At 40.3% G+C, this 20,371-nt stretch overlaps 1 protein-coding gene and 2 long non-coding RNA genes across 3 annotated transcripts; all 3 read right to left on the bottom strand.

Annotated features, from left to right (window-relative positions):
* On the bottom strand, positions 1-1,679 carry LOC143474189 (uncharacterized). The gene is made up of 3 exons (XR_013120694.1): positions 857-1,679; positions 237-345; positions 1-134 (listed from the first exon to the last, which is right to left on the bottom strand). It is a non-coding gene; the product is annotated as an uncharacterized LOC143474189 (long non-coding RNA).
* A 7,499-nt stretch (positions 1,680-9,178) lies between these two features.
* LOC143474188 (uncharacterized) lies at positions 9,179-12,398 on the bottom strand. The gene is made up of 4 exons (XR_013120693.1): positions 12,267-12,398; positions 10,686-11,273; positions 10,434-10,563; positions 9,179-9,498 (listed from the first exon to the last, which is right to left on the bottom strand). It is a non-coding gene; the product is annotated as an uncharacterized LOC143474188 (long non-coding RNA).
* Positions 12,399-14,152: 1,754 nt separating this feature from the next.
* On the bottom strand, positions 14,153-20,308 carry LOC143473227 (toll-like receptor 12). The gene is made up of 4 exons (XM_076970118.1): positions 17,477-20,308; positions 16,973-17,181; positions 16,454-16,562; positions 14,153-16,196 (listed from the first exon to the last, which is right to left on the bottom strand). Exons 1-4 carry the CDS (start codon positions 20,033-20,035, stop codon positions 16,179-16,181), a joined length of 2,895 nt encoding a protein of 964 aa, XP_076826233.1. The 5' UTR covers positions 20,036-20,308; the 3' UTR covers positions 14,153-16,178.
* Positions 20,309-20,371: the final 63 nt, after the last annotated feature.

Below are 20,371 nucleotides of genomic sequence, written 5' to 3' on the forward strand. Positions count from 1 at the left end.
CTCATCCAACCATACACTAATTCACAGACTCAAATCCTCGTAAACATGGCTGTAGAATTGGCTACAGAATCCAGGATGCGTGTTTTCACTGTAAAAGACCACAAGTTCTCCGCGTCTCCCACGCCCAACGTAGCCTGTAAGCAGCAAATTCAATCTCAAACACATTTCTGCTGATATTTTGTTTGCCATTACTGATCTCAAGAACAATTCTCAAAATGTATATACAAGAAACATACCTGGTATGCAGTCTTTATGTTTCTTGGCAGTTCCGGCAATACTCCAATTGGTACATTCTGCGAAACTCTTCTTTGAATGCAGCACTGTGATTTGTCCAAGGCACTACACCTGTATGTTTCAAATGTAAGGAATATAATTACTACAACCAGTGAGAACACTCCCTTCTTTTAGGGTACAAAAACATCCTAACTGTACTGAAATATCATAATGTTTCAAGTTCAAGTAGTTTTTATTGTCAATTCTGCATATGTACAGGACATACAGATAATCGAAATTACATACTCTCCTTCCCAAGTTTCAGCACAAAAAACACGAAAGTACACTGAAGTAAAAATAAAGTTATAATAATAAGAGAGTGAGACCATAACTGTGCAATAATAACTGCACAGAGTAAACATATGTGTGACAGGAGACACGAAACGGGACAATAGTGCAAGGGTAGTGAAGTGGTAAAATGAGATGGGGGATTAAGAGGGAATAACAGTACCAGTGTAACAACATGTATGAACAATAGTGAAATATAATAGCTTATGGCTGGTAAGTGAACAATTTAGTGCAATTCTTTAGGACACAGTGGTAGGGGGTATTAGTAAGTAATAAGTATGCTTCTTATACTTACTGTCAAGCCACTGAAAATGTGCCCGGGCCTGGAATGATTTTTGTCTGACAATGTCAAATTTCCTTTGATCCTTTTATTGATGATACGGGGCTGCATGTCAGGGAAAGCCACTGAGGAGATGGCGGTCATTACATCTTCAATAAATGCACAGGTTTTTGTTGATATTTTGGACACTTTTTGGGAATGATGAAATCATTTTTCAAGATGATAATGCATCTCGCCACAGATCAAAAACTGTGAAAACATTCCTTGAAAAAAAGACACATAAGGTCAATGTCATGGCCTGCAAATAGGCTGGATCTCAATCTAATTGAAAATCTTTGGTGGAAGTTGAAAAAAATGGTCCATGACAAGGCTCCAACCTGCAAAGCTGATCTGGCAACAGAGTTGGAGCCAGATTGATGAAGAATACTGTTTGTCACTCATTAAGCCCATGCCTCAAAGTCTGCAAGCTGTTATAAAAGCCAGAGGTCGTGCAACAAAACACTAGTCATGTTTTGGGGTTTTTGTTTTTTCATGATTCCATATTTTTTCCTCAGAATTGAGTGATTCCCTATTTTTTTCCCTCTGCTTGGTCTAAAAAAGTAACTGTTACTGACTGCCACATTTTTTTTTCTTGACTTCGTATAGTGTTTGTTAAAGCCAGAAAGTTGCCATTTGAAATTACTTTAGCTTTGTGTCATGTCTGTGATCTGCTTTTTTCTACAAAATTAAACAACTGAATGGACATCCTCCGAGGCTGATTATTCCATAATTTGTGCCAGGGGTTGTAGAGTAGGTAAGCTATGGTTAGACAGTTAACCGGCTATCTAGGTACCTAGATAGTTAGTTAACTTCGTGGTTTGGCAGTTAACAGGCTACATAGCTTAGCTAGCTAGCTAGCTAGCTAATCGCTCGTTAACTTCAAGGATAGACAGTTAACTAGCTACTTGATATTGGGTAGGATTTTAACCCAATAAAACAGATTAATAATTTTTGATTCAAACATGACCTCGTCATTTTGAGTAGTGTCGCCAGACCGCAGGCCCATTTTTAAGACAGACTGTGCCGTATTTTTCTGTCTGGCTGACATTTTTATTTTTTTTAATTTTTTTATTTTTTCAGGCTCGATAACACCACTGTCTAATAGCAAGGAAATAAGCGTTTGACCACTGAAAATGAAAAAAGAGGTTAAACTAGCGCCGCTACGAGCAGTTAAACAACTAAGCTGCCATTTTCCCCAGCGCGTCACGTGACACTCTATTCGGTAGGATCTTAACCCAATAAAACAGATTAATAATTTTTGATTCAGACATGACTTGGTGCATTCCTGCTTCATAATCCATTTGTATATTTATACCTGCCGCTATTACAGGTGACGTAGTTGCTTTGGCGGTCTACAAGTTCAGTTTCCTGGGAGCAAAAACAGGCGTTTCAGACGTAACATGGACGTGGCTTCTAGCTTGAGAAGAGGGCAGGGTTGGATGTGGGCGGGGTTGGATGTCCAACTCCGCTTTCCTACAGGCTGCAGCGAGAGGCTTCTCAGTGCACTTAGTGGGGAATATGCCATTGATAGTGGGAGGGGATTTTAACGAGAGGCATCCAATTGCACAGCCGGAGAGCCAACCACAGTTCTAGACCTGCAGTTCTAGACCTGCAGTTCTAGACGTGCCGTAGTTTTAGACATGCGCAGCCTAGCGGTTCGGAATGTTACGTAATATTTAGATACTGTTTTGGTATGTCGCAGGAGCAGATGGAAGAAAGATGTTTATAAGCAACAATAATATATGATAGATATATGATCATCTCTGAAGCTAATTTTTGTGTCATCATAATGTCAGTCATGAAGGATGAATCTGGCTAGCGTTAGTGTGTCTTGGTTCGTTAGTTCTGGCTACCTTTATGCAGGCATGAAAATGGGTTAGGGGTTAAAAAGGTGAGAAGACCGGGGGGCGGGGCATGTGACGTCACGTGGATACGGCGACAGGGCGTTGACGTGGGGGGGGGGGGCGTTGACATGTGACGTCATGGGGATACGGCGATGGGGGGGGGGGGGGGGGTTGGGTGTCTGCTGGCGTACGGGGATACAGCGACAGGTGATGCCAAATATTACGGAGCCCGTAAGGTGACGTCATGTAAAAAATATAATAACGCGTGGCCACGACTTACTAATGCGTGCGAACGACTTACTAACGCGTGCGAACAAGATAATTAAGTATTACTTTATATAAAGCCAGGTTTACCTTCCTTGGGCAGTCAGTTCGCGAAAATCCCTGGGATCTGCTTGCTTTGCTGTAAAAAAATAAACTTTGTTGCCGCGTGTGAAAGGCGACATTAGTATCTCGTTCCCACGCGTTAATAAGTCGTGGCCACACGTTATTTTTTTTTACATGATGTCACCTTACAATTTTACCTTTTAATAGTAAAATCCATTAAAAAAAATTTTTTTTGACTGTCTTGTCAATGGATTCAATGTATGGAGCCAGATCGTAAATGCGAGAAGCCGCTTTCGCCATTCCAGATGGCTCAATCAAAACCTTTACGTCTTAATGAACCAATAAATACATCAGCGGCGAAAATGAGTGTAACAATACCAGGGTTCATGTGTTTTTATTTTCTAACATGGGCTAAAGCACAGGGTAGACTCAAACGACAAGAGTTTACAACTTCATCTTCAACCTTTTCAGCCCTGGCGTGAATGTGATCCTCACACGTCCCTGGATTCAGCAGTTACAACTACAGACACACTAGAAAAAAAATCTTGTTTATCATTTTATGTCACCGCTAACTACACGGGGTTGACGCGAACTTAATAAGCCCATCTATCTACCTATTTATCACAAGAGCTTGTGGCTCTGACCGTGTTCAACACTGCGAACGGCAGTAACTTTGATTTACCGCAAAATATGAAAACGATTTAAACCATTAATAACCCAATTAAATCCACTGGGAAATGTACGATCTGGTAAATGTAGTGGTAAATGTACGATCTGGTAAATGTAGTGGTAAATGTATGATCTGGTAAATGTAGTGGTAAATGTACGATCTGGTAAATGTAGTGGTAAATGTATGATCTGGTAAATGTACGCTATTCTGCCTTGTCCCCGGTGTAGATAGCACTAGGTCCAGCTTCTCGTCCCGCTTAGCAGTAAATGAATAACATGAATGAAGAACGTTCGTAAGATTGAAACGCTATTTGGCCTCTATGAAGGTTCTGGCCAGAAACTGCTGGCCACTGTGTCATTGAAATTGCCGATTTCGGAAGTGCTCTGTTTGCTTATTAAGTCAATATGATAATTAAAATATATACATATAATTCCCCGACCCCCCCCCCCCCCCCCCCCCCCCAACAAAAAACTCATCGGATCTACACGATTCACGTAGGTCACCCTTTTCAACTTCAAAACGGCGAATTTCGCCGAAAGGTGACAGATTTTCATGCCTGAGCCATTTCTGTTCATTTTTGAATTTCAGGATGTCATGGAAATGTGTAAAATGCAAAAATAAACACAAATATAATCACGTGCTTTTTGTACTACTTATTCATAGCCACTACTTTTTTCATTAAATTGAAGGTAATTATAGTGTACATACACTGTAAAAAACCTTTGTTTTCTGTGAATATAAAAATGTATGTGGGCAAAGCATGAAACATAAAAATAGTTACTCCAAAAACAAAAAACGAGTTGTGCCATCAGCTGCTGCATTTTTACCATTCAACTTAATATTTTGTGTTCAGTGAATGAGCATTATGGTTCTCAGTCAACATGTCAAGTCCAAAGTAAAAAACTGTGTTGGGCGAGCAATAGTGGTAGTGGTAAAACTAATGCGCATGCTCAAGAGAGACGATTTTCTTGGCGCCTTCTGCACCAAAACTAAAATGAAGACCCAGCGTTTCACCATTTATCTAGAGGACTTCAAACGTTCACTGAGTGAAGTTAATGTGGATCTTTACTAAGCTAACACAACTAACTTGGTGGTGTTTGTTGAGTTTGAATTTTGAACTAGGTCGTATTTCAACATATTTTCCAAACGTATAGTTATCAAAACTAGAGCTAAGCCAACAAGTTGTTTTTCAGTGTTTTAACTTTGCTATGAGTTTAGTAATGTTAGTGTTAATACTGTTGTGGTTGGCAAGGACAAGCTACCGATTAACGGTACGCGTTAACTGTCCGTTTGGAATTTAACTTTACCTCACGTCGGCAAACTGTTAGCATGCGGACTAACGTTAGCTACCTAGCTAGCTAGATCTGCGTAGTAATTAAGCATTTGCTGAAGCCCAATCGATTTCTAATTAAGTACTTTTTTAGATACTTTTTCCAACCACATACAGCTCCGCGGTCAGTTCTCCCGTTTCCCTGGATGTGTGTTGTATGTGTGTTAGTGTCCCCCCCTCCCTTAGAACCAGTGTGTTTTTGCCATTAGCGTATTGCTAATAAATTAGCATTGAGCTAACGTTTGTGTCATGGCTCATTCTTGTCCTCCTGACTCGACGACGTTTCAATTTTTATTACATTTATAAAGCAGCTCTTATATGCCTGTTTGGTAATATTTTATGTTTACTTTTTGACTTGCAAATAAAATGCACAATTACTTAATTATATTCTTTATATTTTGAATTTACTTCATAAAGCATAAAATGTATAGTTCAGACAACTTGGATACTAATGAATAATTACATGAACTAAACAATTGTAGCTGGAACAACATAAAACATTTTGTTGGACTCACTAGGTGTATTTGGTTAATATATAACATTTTGTTGGCTCAACTTATTTTCTTTAATTAGACTGAATTCTGTAGTTGTCAGCAGAACTTAAAATTTGCAATTTGCAGAGCTTAAATTAGACCAACTAAAAAAATTAGGTGCAACGGGTCACTAAGATTTTTTTAGTTGGTGAGACTTGAAATTTTTTACAGTGTAGGTATGTGAATGGTTTATTAATGTGCCATTCAAACAAGTTGAAATGTCTAACAACGTTTTGTTTGCTTATTATTCTTATATTGCATTGACAATTAACATTCTAAAATGCAAATATAAATCTAGTGAACATGATAAATTATTCTGCCAGTGCTTTTGGAAAAGTTGTGAGAAATTAAATGTATGTCAGCTTCAGGTTGAACACTGTATTGGATTTGTCATTGGTCTCATTGTATATTACTAGTATGTCAGTGTCATTTCAGTGGCAATGCCTGTTTAATGTAAACCTAATGATGCATGTAAACAAGGTAAACCTATACTATTGTTATACTAGATAAAATAGTCAACATGTACAGATTGGTTAGTCCTAATTAACTGTGTACTAATAGTACAAAAGTACAGATTCACTATGACTAAAGAAATAATGAAGGGTTTGGGGGATCAGTTAAAATGGATGAAGTTCTCTTCCAGTGCAAATTACTGTGGAGATAAACCCCAAGTATCATATCTGTAATTTGCTAGTTGCATGCTAATAAAGATATACGAGTAAAAGAAATCACTCCTAACATTCTGGAAACGTAAGCTTACTCACTGAAAGCATCCGGACATTAAGCCATTTTTGCTGATTTTTAATACAAAATGTGCCAGGAATCCAGTAGTTTAATTAAAAATAAAATATCTTCAGGAGACAAGCTGTGTGTAAATGACCAAATTAATCGAAACTACTACCTAAAAATAGGGGAAATAAGGTGTACTACTTCTATTTAAATACAAAATGTGGTGAACATTATTGTTTAAAACTTGTCAAAGGTTATGGATTTGGCTAAAACAATTGAGAATCAATGGGCATATTTAACAAATAAGCTCTTTATTGGAACTGCTGGTCTAGAACTGCGGTTGGCTACATTCAGTGTTGCCAACTTAGCGACTTTTCAGACCCTCTAGCGACTTTTTGTAGTAAAAAGCGACTAGCGACAAATCTAGCGACTTTTTGACTTTTTGTGGTGTTATTGGAGACTTTTGGCGACTCTGAACAAACATGCTCTTTAGTTGCTGTCCTCTGGGCCGTGAGCCCCGGCGGGTGCTGCCGTGAGCCCCACAACACTCAGTGCAGTCTCACACTCAGAGCAGACTCTCACCGCTCCACGTCCACACTGCACATGAACTGCGCATGCCCAAAGCTGCCGCCGGGGGGGGATGTAAATATGTGAGACACGAAAAGAAATCACTGAATTTAACTCACACAATCTCAGTCATTCTTCACCTCATTCACCACATAGCCGGTCACTCGACTCGTCCACAGTGCATCTCTGTGAAAGTTTAACATCTAGCCAACTTGCTCATCATGTCTCACTCTAAACTCTATTCTCAAAAATACAGGAAAGAGTGGGAATCAAATCCTGAATTTAAAGGCTGGCTGAAGCAATTGGAGATAATACAGGCATACTGCCTGTATTGTAAGGTTGATTTCTATGCCAACTAGTTCCTGCTAACTGCTACTCATATACTAACATTTAACAACACAGCAAAAAAGTAATTTACGTAAAAATTATTTATACAAATCATTAAAGTCATGTAGTTCTTTTGAGAAGTGACTGCCTATTTCAAAGGCAACAGATGTTGTTCATTTGTAGTTCTAACATATTTAGGGTGTTTTTACTCATTTTTTTATCTCTCCCAACGTTATTCTTTTACAGCTTCAAAAACATGTATTATGCAAATTAGGGGATGACGTCATTTAGCGACTTCTAGCGACTTTTAGGACAACCAATAGCTACTTTCCTTACTGAGGAGTTGGCAACAGTGGCTACATTCCACACTGTAAAAAATTTCAAGTCTCACCAACTAAAAAAATCTTAGTGACCCGTTGCACCTAATTTTTTTAGTTGGTCTAATTTAAACTCTGCAAATTGCAAATTTTAAGTTCTGCTGACAACTACAGAATTCAGTCTGATTAAAGAAAATAAGTTGAGCCAACAAAATGTTATATTATATAACATTAAATATTAGCCAAATACACCTAGTGAGTCCAACAAAATGTTTTATGTTGTTCCAGCTACAATTGTTTAGTTCAGGTAATCATTAGTATCCAAGTTGTCTGAACTATACATTTTATGCTTTATGAAGTAAATTCAAAATATAAAGAATATAATTAAGTAATTGTGCATTTTATTTGCATGTCAAAAAGTAAACATAAAATATTACCAAACAGGCATATGAGAGCTGCTTTATAAATGTAATAAAAATTGAAACGTCGTCGAGTCAGGAGGACAAGAATGAGCCATGACACAAACGTTAGCTCAATGCTAATTTATTAGCAATACGCTAACGGCAAAAACACACTGGTTCTAAGGGAGGGGGGACACTAACACGCATACAACACACATCCAGGGAAACGGGAGAACTGACCACGGAGCTGTATGTGGTTGGAAAAAGTATCTAAAAAAGTACTTAATTAGAAATCGATTGGGCTTCAGCAAATGCTTAATTACTACGCAGATCTAGCTAGCTAGGTAGCTAACGTTAGTCCGCATGCTAACAGTTTGCCGACGTGAGGTAAAGTTAAATTCCAAACGGACAGTTAACGCACCGTTAATCGGTAGCTTGTCTTTGCCAACCACAACAGTATTAACACTAACATTACTAAACTCATAGCAAAGTTAAAACACTGAAAAACAACTTGTTGGATTAGCTCTAGCTTTGATAACTATACGTTTGGAAAATATGTTGAAATATGACCTAGTTCAAAATTCAAACTCAACAAACACCACCAAGTTAGTTGTGTTAGCTTAGTAAAGATCCACATTAACTTCACTCAGTGAACGTTTGAAGTCCTCTAGATAAATGGTGAAACGCTGGGTCTTCATTTTAGTTTTGGTGCAGAAGGCGCCAAGAAAATCGTCTCTCTTGAGCATGCGCATTAGTTTCACCACTACCACTATTGCTCGCCCAACACAGTTTTTTACTTTGGACTTGACATGTTGACTGAGAACCATAATGCTCATTCACTGAACACAAAATATTAAGTTGAATGGTAAAAATGCAGCAGCTGATGGCACAACTCGTTTTTTGTTTTTGGAGTAACTATTTTTATGTTTCATGCTTTGCCCACATACATTTTTATATTCACAGAACATAAGCAAACAAAGATTTTTTACAGTGCAAGCCGCTAGGTGGAGCATGTCTAAAACTACTGCAAGTCTACAACTGAAGGTCGGCAGTGCAATTGGATGATGTAGCTCAGTCTGTCAGGCAGTGGAGGTAGTACAGGAGTTTGCCTCCTTATACCTCCCACCTCCTGACCCTCTCTTGCAGGTCTGGAAGCCCACTGCTCTCCCCATTTGTTCAGTCTTCTTTGCTTTCTTTTCTGCCTTGTGACGGGTAGGGCGAGCGAAAATAAATGGAAGCGATCACACCAAGTCTCAGGGAAATATGATGGTTTAATATGTAAAGTGCGCAAACCAAAACCCGTGAACTGATCCGAGTTAAGGATATAATAACCAGCGGTCAACTGGTACAAAGACAAGACATATATAGACGAACAAACGACCCTCAGGTGAGACGGATCGCGGGCTCCGCCCACCTGAGGGACGAACACAACACCACACCCACAGGACAAGCTGCTGCTGTAGACGGGGGCGACCAGTAGGGGGCCGCCGTACCGTGACATGCCTTCTTCTCTGACCCAGCGTTTCTCAACCAGGGTGCCGTCTGTCTTCATCAGGGGTGCCGTCAAAATATTCTGATGTGAAACAAAAAACTATAGTTTTAAAAATTGAAGTTATTATACACTTTAAAAATCATTAAAATTTATTTCATATGACCAGATCTCTCAAGTTTGATGGGCGTGAGCTTTTTTTCAGGCGGGGGGGATTGGAATCTGTCGCGATGGTTGGTGTAGCGGCTGTGTGTGTGTGTGTGTGTGTGTGTGTGGTTGGGGAGCAGGCTGGCTAAAGTCTACCAAGCAATAGCGCAATCTATATTCTGATTGGTTCAACCTGTTATAATATACAACCGATGGATTGGCTGAATATGCTGCGGTGTGCGGCGATTAGATTATTTTAAAAATAAATAATAATAATAATATTCAATCGTGAGAAATTCCATGTGAGGCGTGAGAGCGTGTGAAATCGCTAAAATGCGTGAGTCTCACGCTCAAAGCGTGCATATGACCTGCATATGACCCTTACCAAGGTCAGCACGTAATTACACAGGTTTCCCACTGACTGTAAGTCACATTTATGTGCTCTCTGTCATAATAATCACTTTTTTTGTAATATGTTGGCCGGGAGATGGTTGCAGAGAGTATGTTTTCAGGGTTGCCAACTCTCAGGCATTGAGCGTGAGACACACACATTTGACCATCTTCACACGCTCTCACGCCACACTTCCGATATCTCACACCGAAAAAAAAAATCTAGTTTATTTACCTCTGGTCCACATCTATGATTCAATGAGTTACCAGTTCGCTCTGGCGCCAACCACCCGCGATCGACAGATCCCCCCCCGTCAACAATTTACACTCGCCACCTCCTCCAGGTTCAAATCTCACTCCAAGCGATCTTCAAAAGTTGGCAAGCCTGTGTTTTAGGGCATTGTAAACTGGAGTGCCTTAAAATTTTGCATGCATATAAAGGGTGCCACAACTGAAAAAAGGTTGAGAAACACTGCTCTGACCTTTTCTCCTCCCACTTTCTCCAGCGAGCCTCCCACACCTGTCTCTTCTGCTCCTGTTTCATCAGCCGTCTTCTCTTCTGCTGAACCTGAGCCACGGTGAGCACTTCATCATGGTGCCAGATTGCAGAGCCTGTTTGAAGAGAAAACATGTTGAAAACTGGTTGGAATTCATCTGTTCTCTCTTTTCTCATTTACTCTTTTTCTTCATCCAACACACTGATTCTGGGTTTTATGTGGTGCACGTTAACTTACATTATGTATCCAATAAAGAGGCATAGCTGATATCTCCAGCAGTTTTTTACTGATCTCTCTTCTTAAATAAGGTCAGTCTCCAAGAGAACATCTTTTTCAGACGTTCTCTCACGCTCTGCCTCTCTCCCCCCATGGGTTGCTTTATTCCCTCTTTTATTTTCTCCTTCAATTCATCAATTATTGTTTCTTTTTCATTTTCATATTCTCGAAGTATCTCCAAATATATTTGTTGCAAATCATCTTCATGTTTCTTCAGAAAGTTCTCCCATCTTTTCTCCATTTTTTTTAGAGCTTTGTCTTTTTCCTCTGCCATCCTTCTCTGCATTTCTCTCATTTTCCTTTCAATTTCAACCCATCTCTCATCTTTGATGTTCTTAAGTTCATAATGCCACCTTTCTCTTTCATAGGCCAGTTGTTTTTTTTCATATCTTTTCTCTATTTTTCTTTGAGCTTCATCCGTTTCCCGTGCCATCCTTCTCTGCACTTCTCTCATTTTCAGCTCAATCTCAACCCATGTCTTGTCTTTAATGTTGAGTTTTGCCTGCATTCTGGCCTTCAGTTTTCTCAACTCTCTCAGTATCTCCATCTCTGTAACAAACAGGCACTAGCATTAGTGTTAATATCTGTGTGTGTGTGTGTGTGTGTGTGTGTGTGTGTGTGTGTAAATCCTCGATTCAATTGTATTTCCGATTTTAGGGTCACGATTCGATTCTCAATTTACAACTGAGAGGCCTATGCCAGTTTTAGATTAGTCTATGGCAGGGGTCGGCAACCTTTGGCACGCGTGCCACCCTTGGCACGCCGAGGCATAATCACTGGCACCCGCCACGCTGGACCAGCATCAGCAAAAAAATAATAATAATTAAAAATCTCAGACAGAGAGCACGATCCTCCAATCGAGGAACGTGGCGGCGAACGTAACACTCGTTTTTTTCAATAGCGCTGAAATAAATGCTCCGGTTTCAAATTAATTCTCCCGTCAAAATTAAGAAATATTTTTAACAATTTATTCTGGGTCCGGAAGGGATGGCATTTGGGTCCGTATCCAGTTAATCAGGAATGAGATTGGGTCCGGACAGGACTGCGTTCGGGTCCGGATCCGGACCGCGGTCCGCCTGTTGGTGACCTCTGTTCTAGGTGAAGGTTTAAGGATTTTACAGCAGGAGATTTTTCATCATTTTTCATGACTGCACACACTCTAACTGGCAGTTGTAATTTGAAGTTCTGAATATTCCGCCATTCATTTTAATGGGGGAGTTACATTTTATTTAACTTAAATTCATTAAAATCTATAAATCCTATCGACTCAAAAAAACATAGCACGTCATAGCGTCGAGAGGGGGAGGGGGTGTGTGGCGGCGTGTGTCGATTGCTGACTACATCCACTATTTTTTAATGTCATGCGATCTACCCACACTTCCTTCGTGATCGACCCACACTTCCTTCGTGATCGACCGGTAGATCGCGCTCGACGTATTGGGCACCCCTGATATAGCTACTTTAAAAACCGCATTTAAAAACATTTAAAGTCAAAGGAACGTCAGAAATCATTAGCACTAAAAGTCCAAAAGACATACATACCTCTGCAGCAATTTGCGTAGTGGAAGTGCTGTGGTAAATAAATATTGTAGCTCTATTCAAGACCGTTAACTGCTCTCCTCTATCTGTATCCCTCAAATGAAATGACGCTCTCAGCGAGTTTATATAGAGTTGCCGCTTTGTGTCGTCATGCTAATAAAACAAGAGGTGCTATGGTAACTGATATAAAACAAGAGGTGCTATGGTAACTGATATAAAACAAGAGGTGCTATGGCACATATGTCAAAGTCAAGGCCCGCGAATTGATTATCTATGGCCCCCTGGATGATATTTAATTACTATTAGAACTACAGCCGCCCGCTGGTGTTTTGCACGCACAAACACTACATTCCCCACAATGCAACGGTAGCTCGCGAAGTCACTGCCGCGCGCACAAGCGGCTTCATTAATAATTAATAGCCTGGTTCAGGTTTGAAAAGTGCTGGAGGCTAAAGTACTTTAAAATGCTTGAAATTGTAACTACTTCGTTTCACAACAAATAGCTGTCTGACTGAACAGTTCTCTTGTATTACGTTAACAAATACGAGCCATCATTTATCTCTGATCTACATCTAGTTCACTCTGGCGCCAACCACTGGCGATCGATCGATCGCGATAATTAATTTGCGTCCATTAAACTCCCCGCCGACAATTTACACTCGCCATAACAGAATATTGCTTTATTCATTTAATGTACAGGACATGTGATTTTTCTTTGAAGGGAGTTTGTTTTTATCTGTTTGCCTGTTGAAAAATGTTTTCACTTGAAATTACTGTCAAGAAAATAGTGCTTTATTCATTTAAGCATTAAATAATATACACAATCTTGTTAGATTGGTGTTGGACTGTGAGTAGGTGGATAATAATAATAATAATAATAATAATAGTAATTTTGACTTACAGTATACAGTGCCTTTCAGAATACCCAAGGACGCTTTACAAACAAGTAGTAGAAACAAAAAACAAGAACAAAACAAACAACAACAATAAAATGAAGAAACCCCATAGAACAGACCTGGATTGAAGAAGTTGGGTGGAAATGTTGAGTGAATAAGTGTGTTTTTAATTGAACCTTGAATGTATTTAGAGATGATGAGAGGGGAGGAGAGAGAGGGGAGGAGAGAGGGGAGGAAAGAGGGGAAGAGTGTGTGCTGGACTGTGAGTAGGTGGGTTGGGTGAGTGTGTGCTGGACTGTGAGTAGGTGGGTTGGGTGAGTGTGTGCTGGACTGTGAGTAGGTGGGTGAGTGAGTGTGTGCTGGACTGTGAGTAGGTGGGTTGGGTGAGTGTGTGCTGGACTGTGAGTAGGTGGGTTGGGTGAGTGTGTGCTGGACTGTGAGTAGGTGGGTGGGTGAGTGTGTGCTGGACTGTGAGTAGGTGGGTGGGTGAGTGTGTGCTGGACTGTGAGAGGTTACATACCAGGATAGTTGTTATAATTGTAAAATTATAAAACTTATAATTTTCATAAATGTAATTTTTCAGTACTTCTACTCTTAGGACATAATAAACTAAATTGTGTGATTATAAATACATCAGTCTCTGCCTCATGTGTAGTATATGTTGTCAGATATGTGTTGTTGTTGACCTCTTCTGCTCCAGTAAAGGGGAACTGAGAATAAAACATTTCACTGTGCTCCTTTTAACGTACCAGAGTTGTGGCTTTATGATCATAGATATTTGATGCTCCTTAGCCATAAAAAGGAGAACAAACTCAATTTTTTCAACATAATTGAAAATGACTTAGAGTAAAACTGCTATATGAACCAATTTTCCACACACATACTTCTTCTCTGCACATCAGTTTATTAGAGGTAAATGTATTCAATAGATATTCTACTTTGAAGCATGTCTATAAAACTAGACTATGACTGACTAAGGTTATTGGAATAAAGTACCTGCTATTCACGATCGAGTGGGAGAAAGCGTGTCCCTTCCACACTGTAGTCTGATGATGATCATAAATGAATCAATATGTACGCTGGTTCAGCAGACTAACAAGACAATAACATGCAGTGGACCAAAAATTAATAGAATGTTAAAAACTAAACATGTTTCATGAATTTTGTTAGTGTTGGGCCTGGTTTAATGTCCAACTCCATAGTAGACACAGGAGGTAGTGTTGGGCCTGGTTTAATGTCCAACTCCATAGTAGACACAGGAGGTAGTGTTGGGCCTGGTTTAATGTCCAACTCCATAGTAGACACAGGAGGTAGTGTTGGGCCTGGTTTAATGTCCAACTCCATAGTAGACACAGGAGGTAGTGTTGGGCCTGGTTTAATGTCCAACTCCATAGTAGACACAGGAGGTAGTGCTGGGCCTGGTTTAATGTCCAACTCCATAGTAGACACAGGAGGTATTGCTGGGTCTGGTTTAATGTCCAACTCCATAGTACACACAGGAGGTAGTGTTGGGCCTGGTTTAATGTCCAACTCCATAGTAGACACAGGAGGTAGTGCTGGGCCTGGTTTAATGTCCATGCATAGCCACAGGAGGTAGTGCTGGGCCTGGTTTAATGTCCATGCATAGCCACAGAAGGTAGTTCTGGGTCTGGTTTAATGTCCAACTCCATCATAGACACAGGATGTAGTGCTGGGTCTGGTTAAATGTCCTACTCCATAGTAAACACAGCACAGTTCAAATATATATTAGCAGACTGAGGAGCGTACAGTGCTCAGAACTCGGTCAGCAGTCACGTCTAACTTGGCCTATCAGCAGTAGTGCAGTGTCGAGAGAGGCATCAGCAGGTCCAGGTAGCACAATCACAGCAACGTATGGCAGCAACATGGGCTTGTCACTTATCAGTGTGCTTAGAACTTAGACACAAAATCTCTTATATACCCAACATGTGGATGATGACCCAAGTAAGGTTTTAAATTCAGTATATTTTATTCAGTATATTTCATTATGCATATTTTATTTTAAATTAAATCAGTGCTACAAGTGTAATGTTGCAAAGACAACTTCATTGGTTAAGACATCACTGATTAATTAATCCCTTAAGAACATTTCCATGATGTGACTTCTGTTGTAGATTCTTCTTCAAATGCTCACATAAAGTTAACACCATTACAGTGGTGCATTGTGGTTCCTGCCTTCTGCATTTAGTCAGTAACACTGGCCACAATGTTCTGGTTGTAATGTGAGGGGAGGCAGAGACGAGAGCACATTCAAAATGGTTTTATTTACAGTACTGCACAGTTGGCGTGTGACATGAAACATACAACGGAGCTAGACTCACAGACACGAGGTAGACTTAACAAGACGAACGATGTTGACAACATCCACAAACATATAAACAGGTGCTGGTCATAAAATTAGAATATCATGAAAGTTTCTTTATTTCAGTAATTCCATTCAAAAAGTAAAATTATTATACTCTCATTACATTCATACTAAATTTGGAGTTTTCATTAGTTTTCAGTTATAATCATTAAATTAAAAGAAATAAACACTTGAAATATCAGTCTGTATGTAATGAATGAGTATAATATACAAGTTTCTATTTTTAAATTACTGAAATAAATCAACTTTTCATGATATTCTAATTTTGATCGGCACCTGTGGCTCCGAGTGTACTGCATGATGTTAACGAGACGAGACACAGGTGAGACGGAAGAACACACACATACACTGTACCACACCCAAAGGAAGTACATATATGGACAATAATAGATGCAGACCACACAAACTCGGGTCAGGGGCTGTACCATGACACTGATAGCTACCGACCTAGCCTATGACTTCAGAGCCTGATGCTGAGTAAGAGAAAAATTATACAGATCTAAATATATCACAATAACACCTCCTTACAATACTGTGGGACTATTACATTTCTCACAAAGACCTTGGATGTACAAAAAAACTTTTTTTCAAATGATAATCATTCTTCCTGAAGCAGTCTTGTTGTGACGGCAATCTTCAGCCATGTGCAGCATCCTGTAAGAAAGGCCAAAACCATAAATACTTTTAAACGCTTATAAACCTGCCATGGCTAATGTACTAGACAAACATGCGAGAGACGTTGTGCTGGCATTGGTGGCCATGTTTTAAATGTGTGTATTATTGTGTTAACTGTTTCTACTTGACAAATGCCAAAGTTATAGTTCTAATGCCACATACTGTTGTCACTCTAGCCAACTACTGAATAAATACAGTAACATTACAGCTGAGTTAATCATGTTAACGCCGCTCACTGTGTCTTCTTGAGCAATGCTTCTCCTTAGACGTTCCCAGAAGTGAATCCTCTCACTCTCATCCTGTGGCCAGTCCAGATAAGTGCGTGATTTCAGAAGTTTGGCCAGTCTATGTAAAGGAATTAAGTAAGAAAATGAACCCATGAACATAACACACACCCTGTGAAGTGTATAGGTATGCTTGTTTTTCTTGGTCTTCTTTTAGTCCTTGTACATGTCCATTTTCAATAGTTATAAAGACAAAGGACCATGTGCTACTAGTGCTTATGATAAATATGTCCAGATCAATCATAATTTCACATATTGTATCCATAATTATGCTTGGAGTTAAAGATCTGATGTTATTCTTGAACGCTTTAAGTATATAATTAGATAATTGTTATTGATCATTAAGATAAGCTGCCATTCATCTTCCCAAACCTATATACTGTATTACACTGCTGCATGACTTCTGGAAAGTTTTTCATTTAGTCTGAGCTGCTTGTTCTGGGTGTGTGATGCTGGCGTAATGTGGTGTACCGGTGGAAAGCACTGATATCAAAAGGAGAGATGTGCTCCAGGAAGATGAGAATGAGATGATGTTTTTGCTCTTCAAGCAGTCGGTGTGTTGCCATGCGCATCTCCAAGCTGCACCAGTCGCTGCGCAGGTACCGACGGCTGAGCACACAAACCGTGCGCCGGCTGCTGTAGATACTCTCCGCAATGTTATCCACAATGCCTTTTCCCACCTGTAGAGCATCAAGAAACCTTTGTTCATATAAACTACCCCCATCCTCCCATTAACATGACTGTCGGACTTATGTCGGTCTCAGATGTGTGCACTAGATGTTACTGCACATTGCACCAAACTGAATATTTAAGTAACCTACAATGATGAAACAGCAGTGCCGTTTCATCTGTCAACCACCAAGATTCAGAACAAGCTTTTCATCCCTGAGCTATTTCCATATTATGCAAATTAGGCTAAATATCTTAACATGTCATGGAGTCTTAATGTAAGGTCTTACTGTTTGTGGAACTCACCTCAAAGTCTCTGCTGTGCAGACAGAGGCGGAGCCTGGGACTACCTTGCTCCTCCAGGGTTGGAGCCAGTTGTCCCATCACCCAGGCTTCATCACAGCTACTGAAGGACACGAAGGCATCATATTTCACCTCCTCTTCCTCTTCTTGCTCGCCATCCCTCTGCCTAACTCGTCTGCTCATCCTCCACATCCTGCCGATCTTCCTCTCCACGTATCCCCTCAGTCGGAAGAAGAGGACCACACAGGGCCAACGAGCAAATCGGTAGCCAAGAGCGGCCGACAGCAACAGGGCGACGGCGGCGGCCGTGGCCACAGAGCACAGGTACTGCACGTCTGTTTGACAGAGCTTCTCCATGGTGAACAAGAAATTCAGTTTCTGGTAATGCCAGATGCATTGCTGTTGTTGCATATTGACGACCTGCACGTGTGTACTTCCTGCCCATTCTAGCAGCCATCCATTTCTACAGTCACAGCGGAAGTCCACTCGTCCGAACACAACATTTTTTAGAGCTGGCAGGATGTCAAACATACCATCTTGTAAAGTCATAGGACTGACACTGTACAGATGTAATAGTTCTAGTGACTGCAGATCACTGAACATCCTCTTGGTCAGGAAACTCAGGCGACAATTGTAAAGCACAAGAGTCTGGAGCCTTTTTAGGTTCAAGAAGATTTCACCAGTATTGGTTTGCTTGTAGAAGTTGAGGTTGATGAGTTTAAGATGCTTGAGATTATGCAGATGATTGATTCCCGTGTAATCCACGCTTACTCTCTCAGGGTCACCTGATAACTCCAAAGATTCCAGATTTGTAAAATATTGCACAGCACATCCAGCTTTTGTGTAGATTATACTGCCATTAAGTTTAAGCTCTCTGACATATTGAAAGAAGGAAGAATCGCCATCATGAAATTGAATAATATTTCCATTTAGCTCAAATTTGAAAGTTCTCTTGGGCTGCACTGTGTTACCAAAGTAGATTGTAGTCCCTTCATGTGCATCAATGTTGAGGCGCTGTATGTTCTCTGGAAATCCATAAAAGAGCATATTTAGATGTAATGTATAGACAAACTCTAGTCGTCCCAGCGTTAGCTCTCGCAGCTCCTGCAGGTTTCTAAATGTCCCATCCTCCAGACTGTTGATCATATTATTGTCAAGAAACAGGACTTCCAGAGCCTGAAGAAACTGAAAGTCGTTGGTAGCAAGAACTTTGATGTGGTTTGAGTTCAGTTGGAGAACCTTAAGGTGAAGCAGACCGCTAAATCCTTCAGGTTCCACAGTTTTAATTGCATTATTATTGAGAAACAGTTGCTGGAGAAGAGGCATGCAGACAAATTGGTGTGTCTGGACCACCATTAGATGATTAAAGGCAAGATTGAGAAAAGTTAAATTCCACATAGTCCCATTGCTAGCAACACAGAATGGAGCTTCAGTCAGTTCCATGTTGACCATGTACATGATCTGTAATCCTGTCATGTTTGTCCAGAACATGGGGTCCAAATGCTGTACTTTTGAAAAAGAGAGAACGAGTTCCCTCAGTTTACTCCCACAGTCCTCTTCGTCTTCTGTTGATAATGTGTCCAAGTGTATATGATTCAGGGTGAGAGAATAAATGTTCATTTGAGCAACCAGCTGGCACATGTCTTTGACATTAGTGGAATATCTGTGTAGTACATCACCTGACAACTCAAATGTGTCGACGTGTCCCACTCTGGATTCCAAAACGCTTCCCAGCGAAGCACCACAAAAACCTAGACTGAATCTTGAAAGATTCTGGAACACTGCCAGAGAGTCTGCCTCAATTATTTGAATCTGGTTAGAATTAAGGTCCAGAGTTTGTATTCTTGCAAGCACAGTCAGAGGCCATGGGTGAGACAATGATGGGCAGCCTCTGTTCTTAATGGAAATGATGCCACTGTCGGTCAGTGTCAGTTGTTCTAAGTATGACATTCCATTAGGGATGCGACAAAAAACCTCGCTAATTTCCTCAACACAAATGGTACCCAAATCCAACCTAACCAAACCAACCAGATGGTCAAATATAGTGTTTGGAGCATTAGCCAACCTAAAGCCTTTCAAGAACAGCTCCTGTACATGGTCTAAGCCAGCAAACACTGGTGGCTCCCATTCAACAGTATTGCATTCTTCATCATTGAAAAATACTTTCAGATACTTGAGGTTAACGAGGCCTGAAAAAGCACCGGAATGAACGCTTATGAGATTTAATCCAGTTATTTGAAGATATTCCAAGCTTGGGAGATGTGAGAAAACATTGTCAGGGATATCACTAGCTTTACTGTAGATGCACAGAAACCTGATTCTCTCCTTAACTTCTGAGAGCTCCGATTGAAAGTCTGAAATGTTGCATTGCGCATAGAGCCCAAACCCAGGTCTATGATCACAGGGAATGGGCAAACCAATGTCACCAAGGAAACGCTCGTCAAATGTTATGCAGCGTTTATTAATGAGAGCAGTGACAGAACTAGAGATGCTGAAATATAGCACAAATCTCACCCAGAGACAGAAAGACAAATACATGCTTTCTTGGAAGTACATACCCATATTTTTAAGTGAATAGGTTTTTCATACATCCCGGTTTTGTACACCTTTGAAGGTCTTTGAGATGTGCTTCATTCTTGAGATGTGAACCATCATCTGAACACTTGAGCTTGGTTCTCACTTCTGCTCTTTTAAAATAACATGCATGTGTGAAGAAGGGAGGTGCTAATGCAGCGATGCTGGACCAATGAATGAATTAGTGTGCTTTGTATATTTGGGTTTGTGCTGCCAAGCCAGGACCCTTATCAGTTATATCATGTAGTTTGTGTGTGGAGACACTGGGACTCCTCCTCCCCCATGCATTAACTTCTGGTGTTTAGAGTCACGCAATCTGAGAAT

Source organism: Brachyhypopomus gauderio, chromosome 13 (assembly GCF_052324685.1).
Source record: "Brachyhypopomus gauderio isolate BG-103 chromosome 13, BGAUD_0.2, whole genome shotgun sequence".
Lineage (NCBI taxonomy): Eukaryota > Metazoa > Chordata > Actinopteri > Gymnotiformes > Hypopomidae > Brachyhypopomus > Brachyhypopomus gauderio.

Bases quoted from the DNA above. Each gene is read 5' to 3' on its own strand.
- LOC143473227 (XM_076970118.1), bottom strand. From the start codon at position 20,035: ATGGGTATGTACTTCCAAGAAAGCATGTATTTGTCTTTCTGTCTCTGG. The intron at 17,182-17,476 runs GTGAGTTCCACA...GATGCTCTACAG, and splicing joins TGCACAGCAGAGACTTTGAG to GTGGGAAAAGGCATTGTGGA. The intron at 16,563-16,972 runs GTACACCACATT...TCCTTTACATAG, and splicing joins GATATCAGTGCTTTCCACCG to ACTGGCCAAACTTCTGAAAT.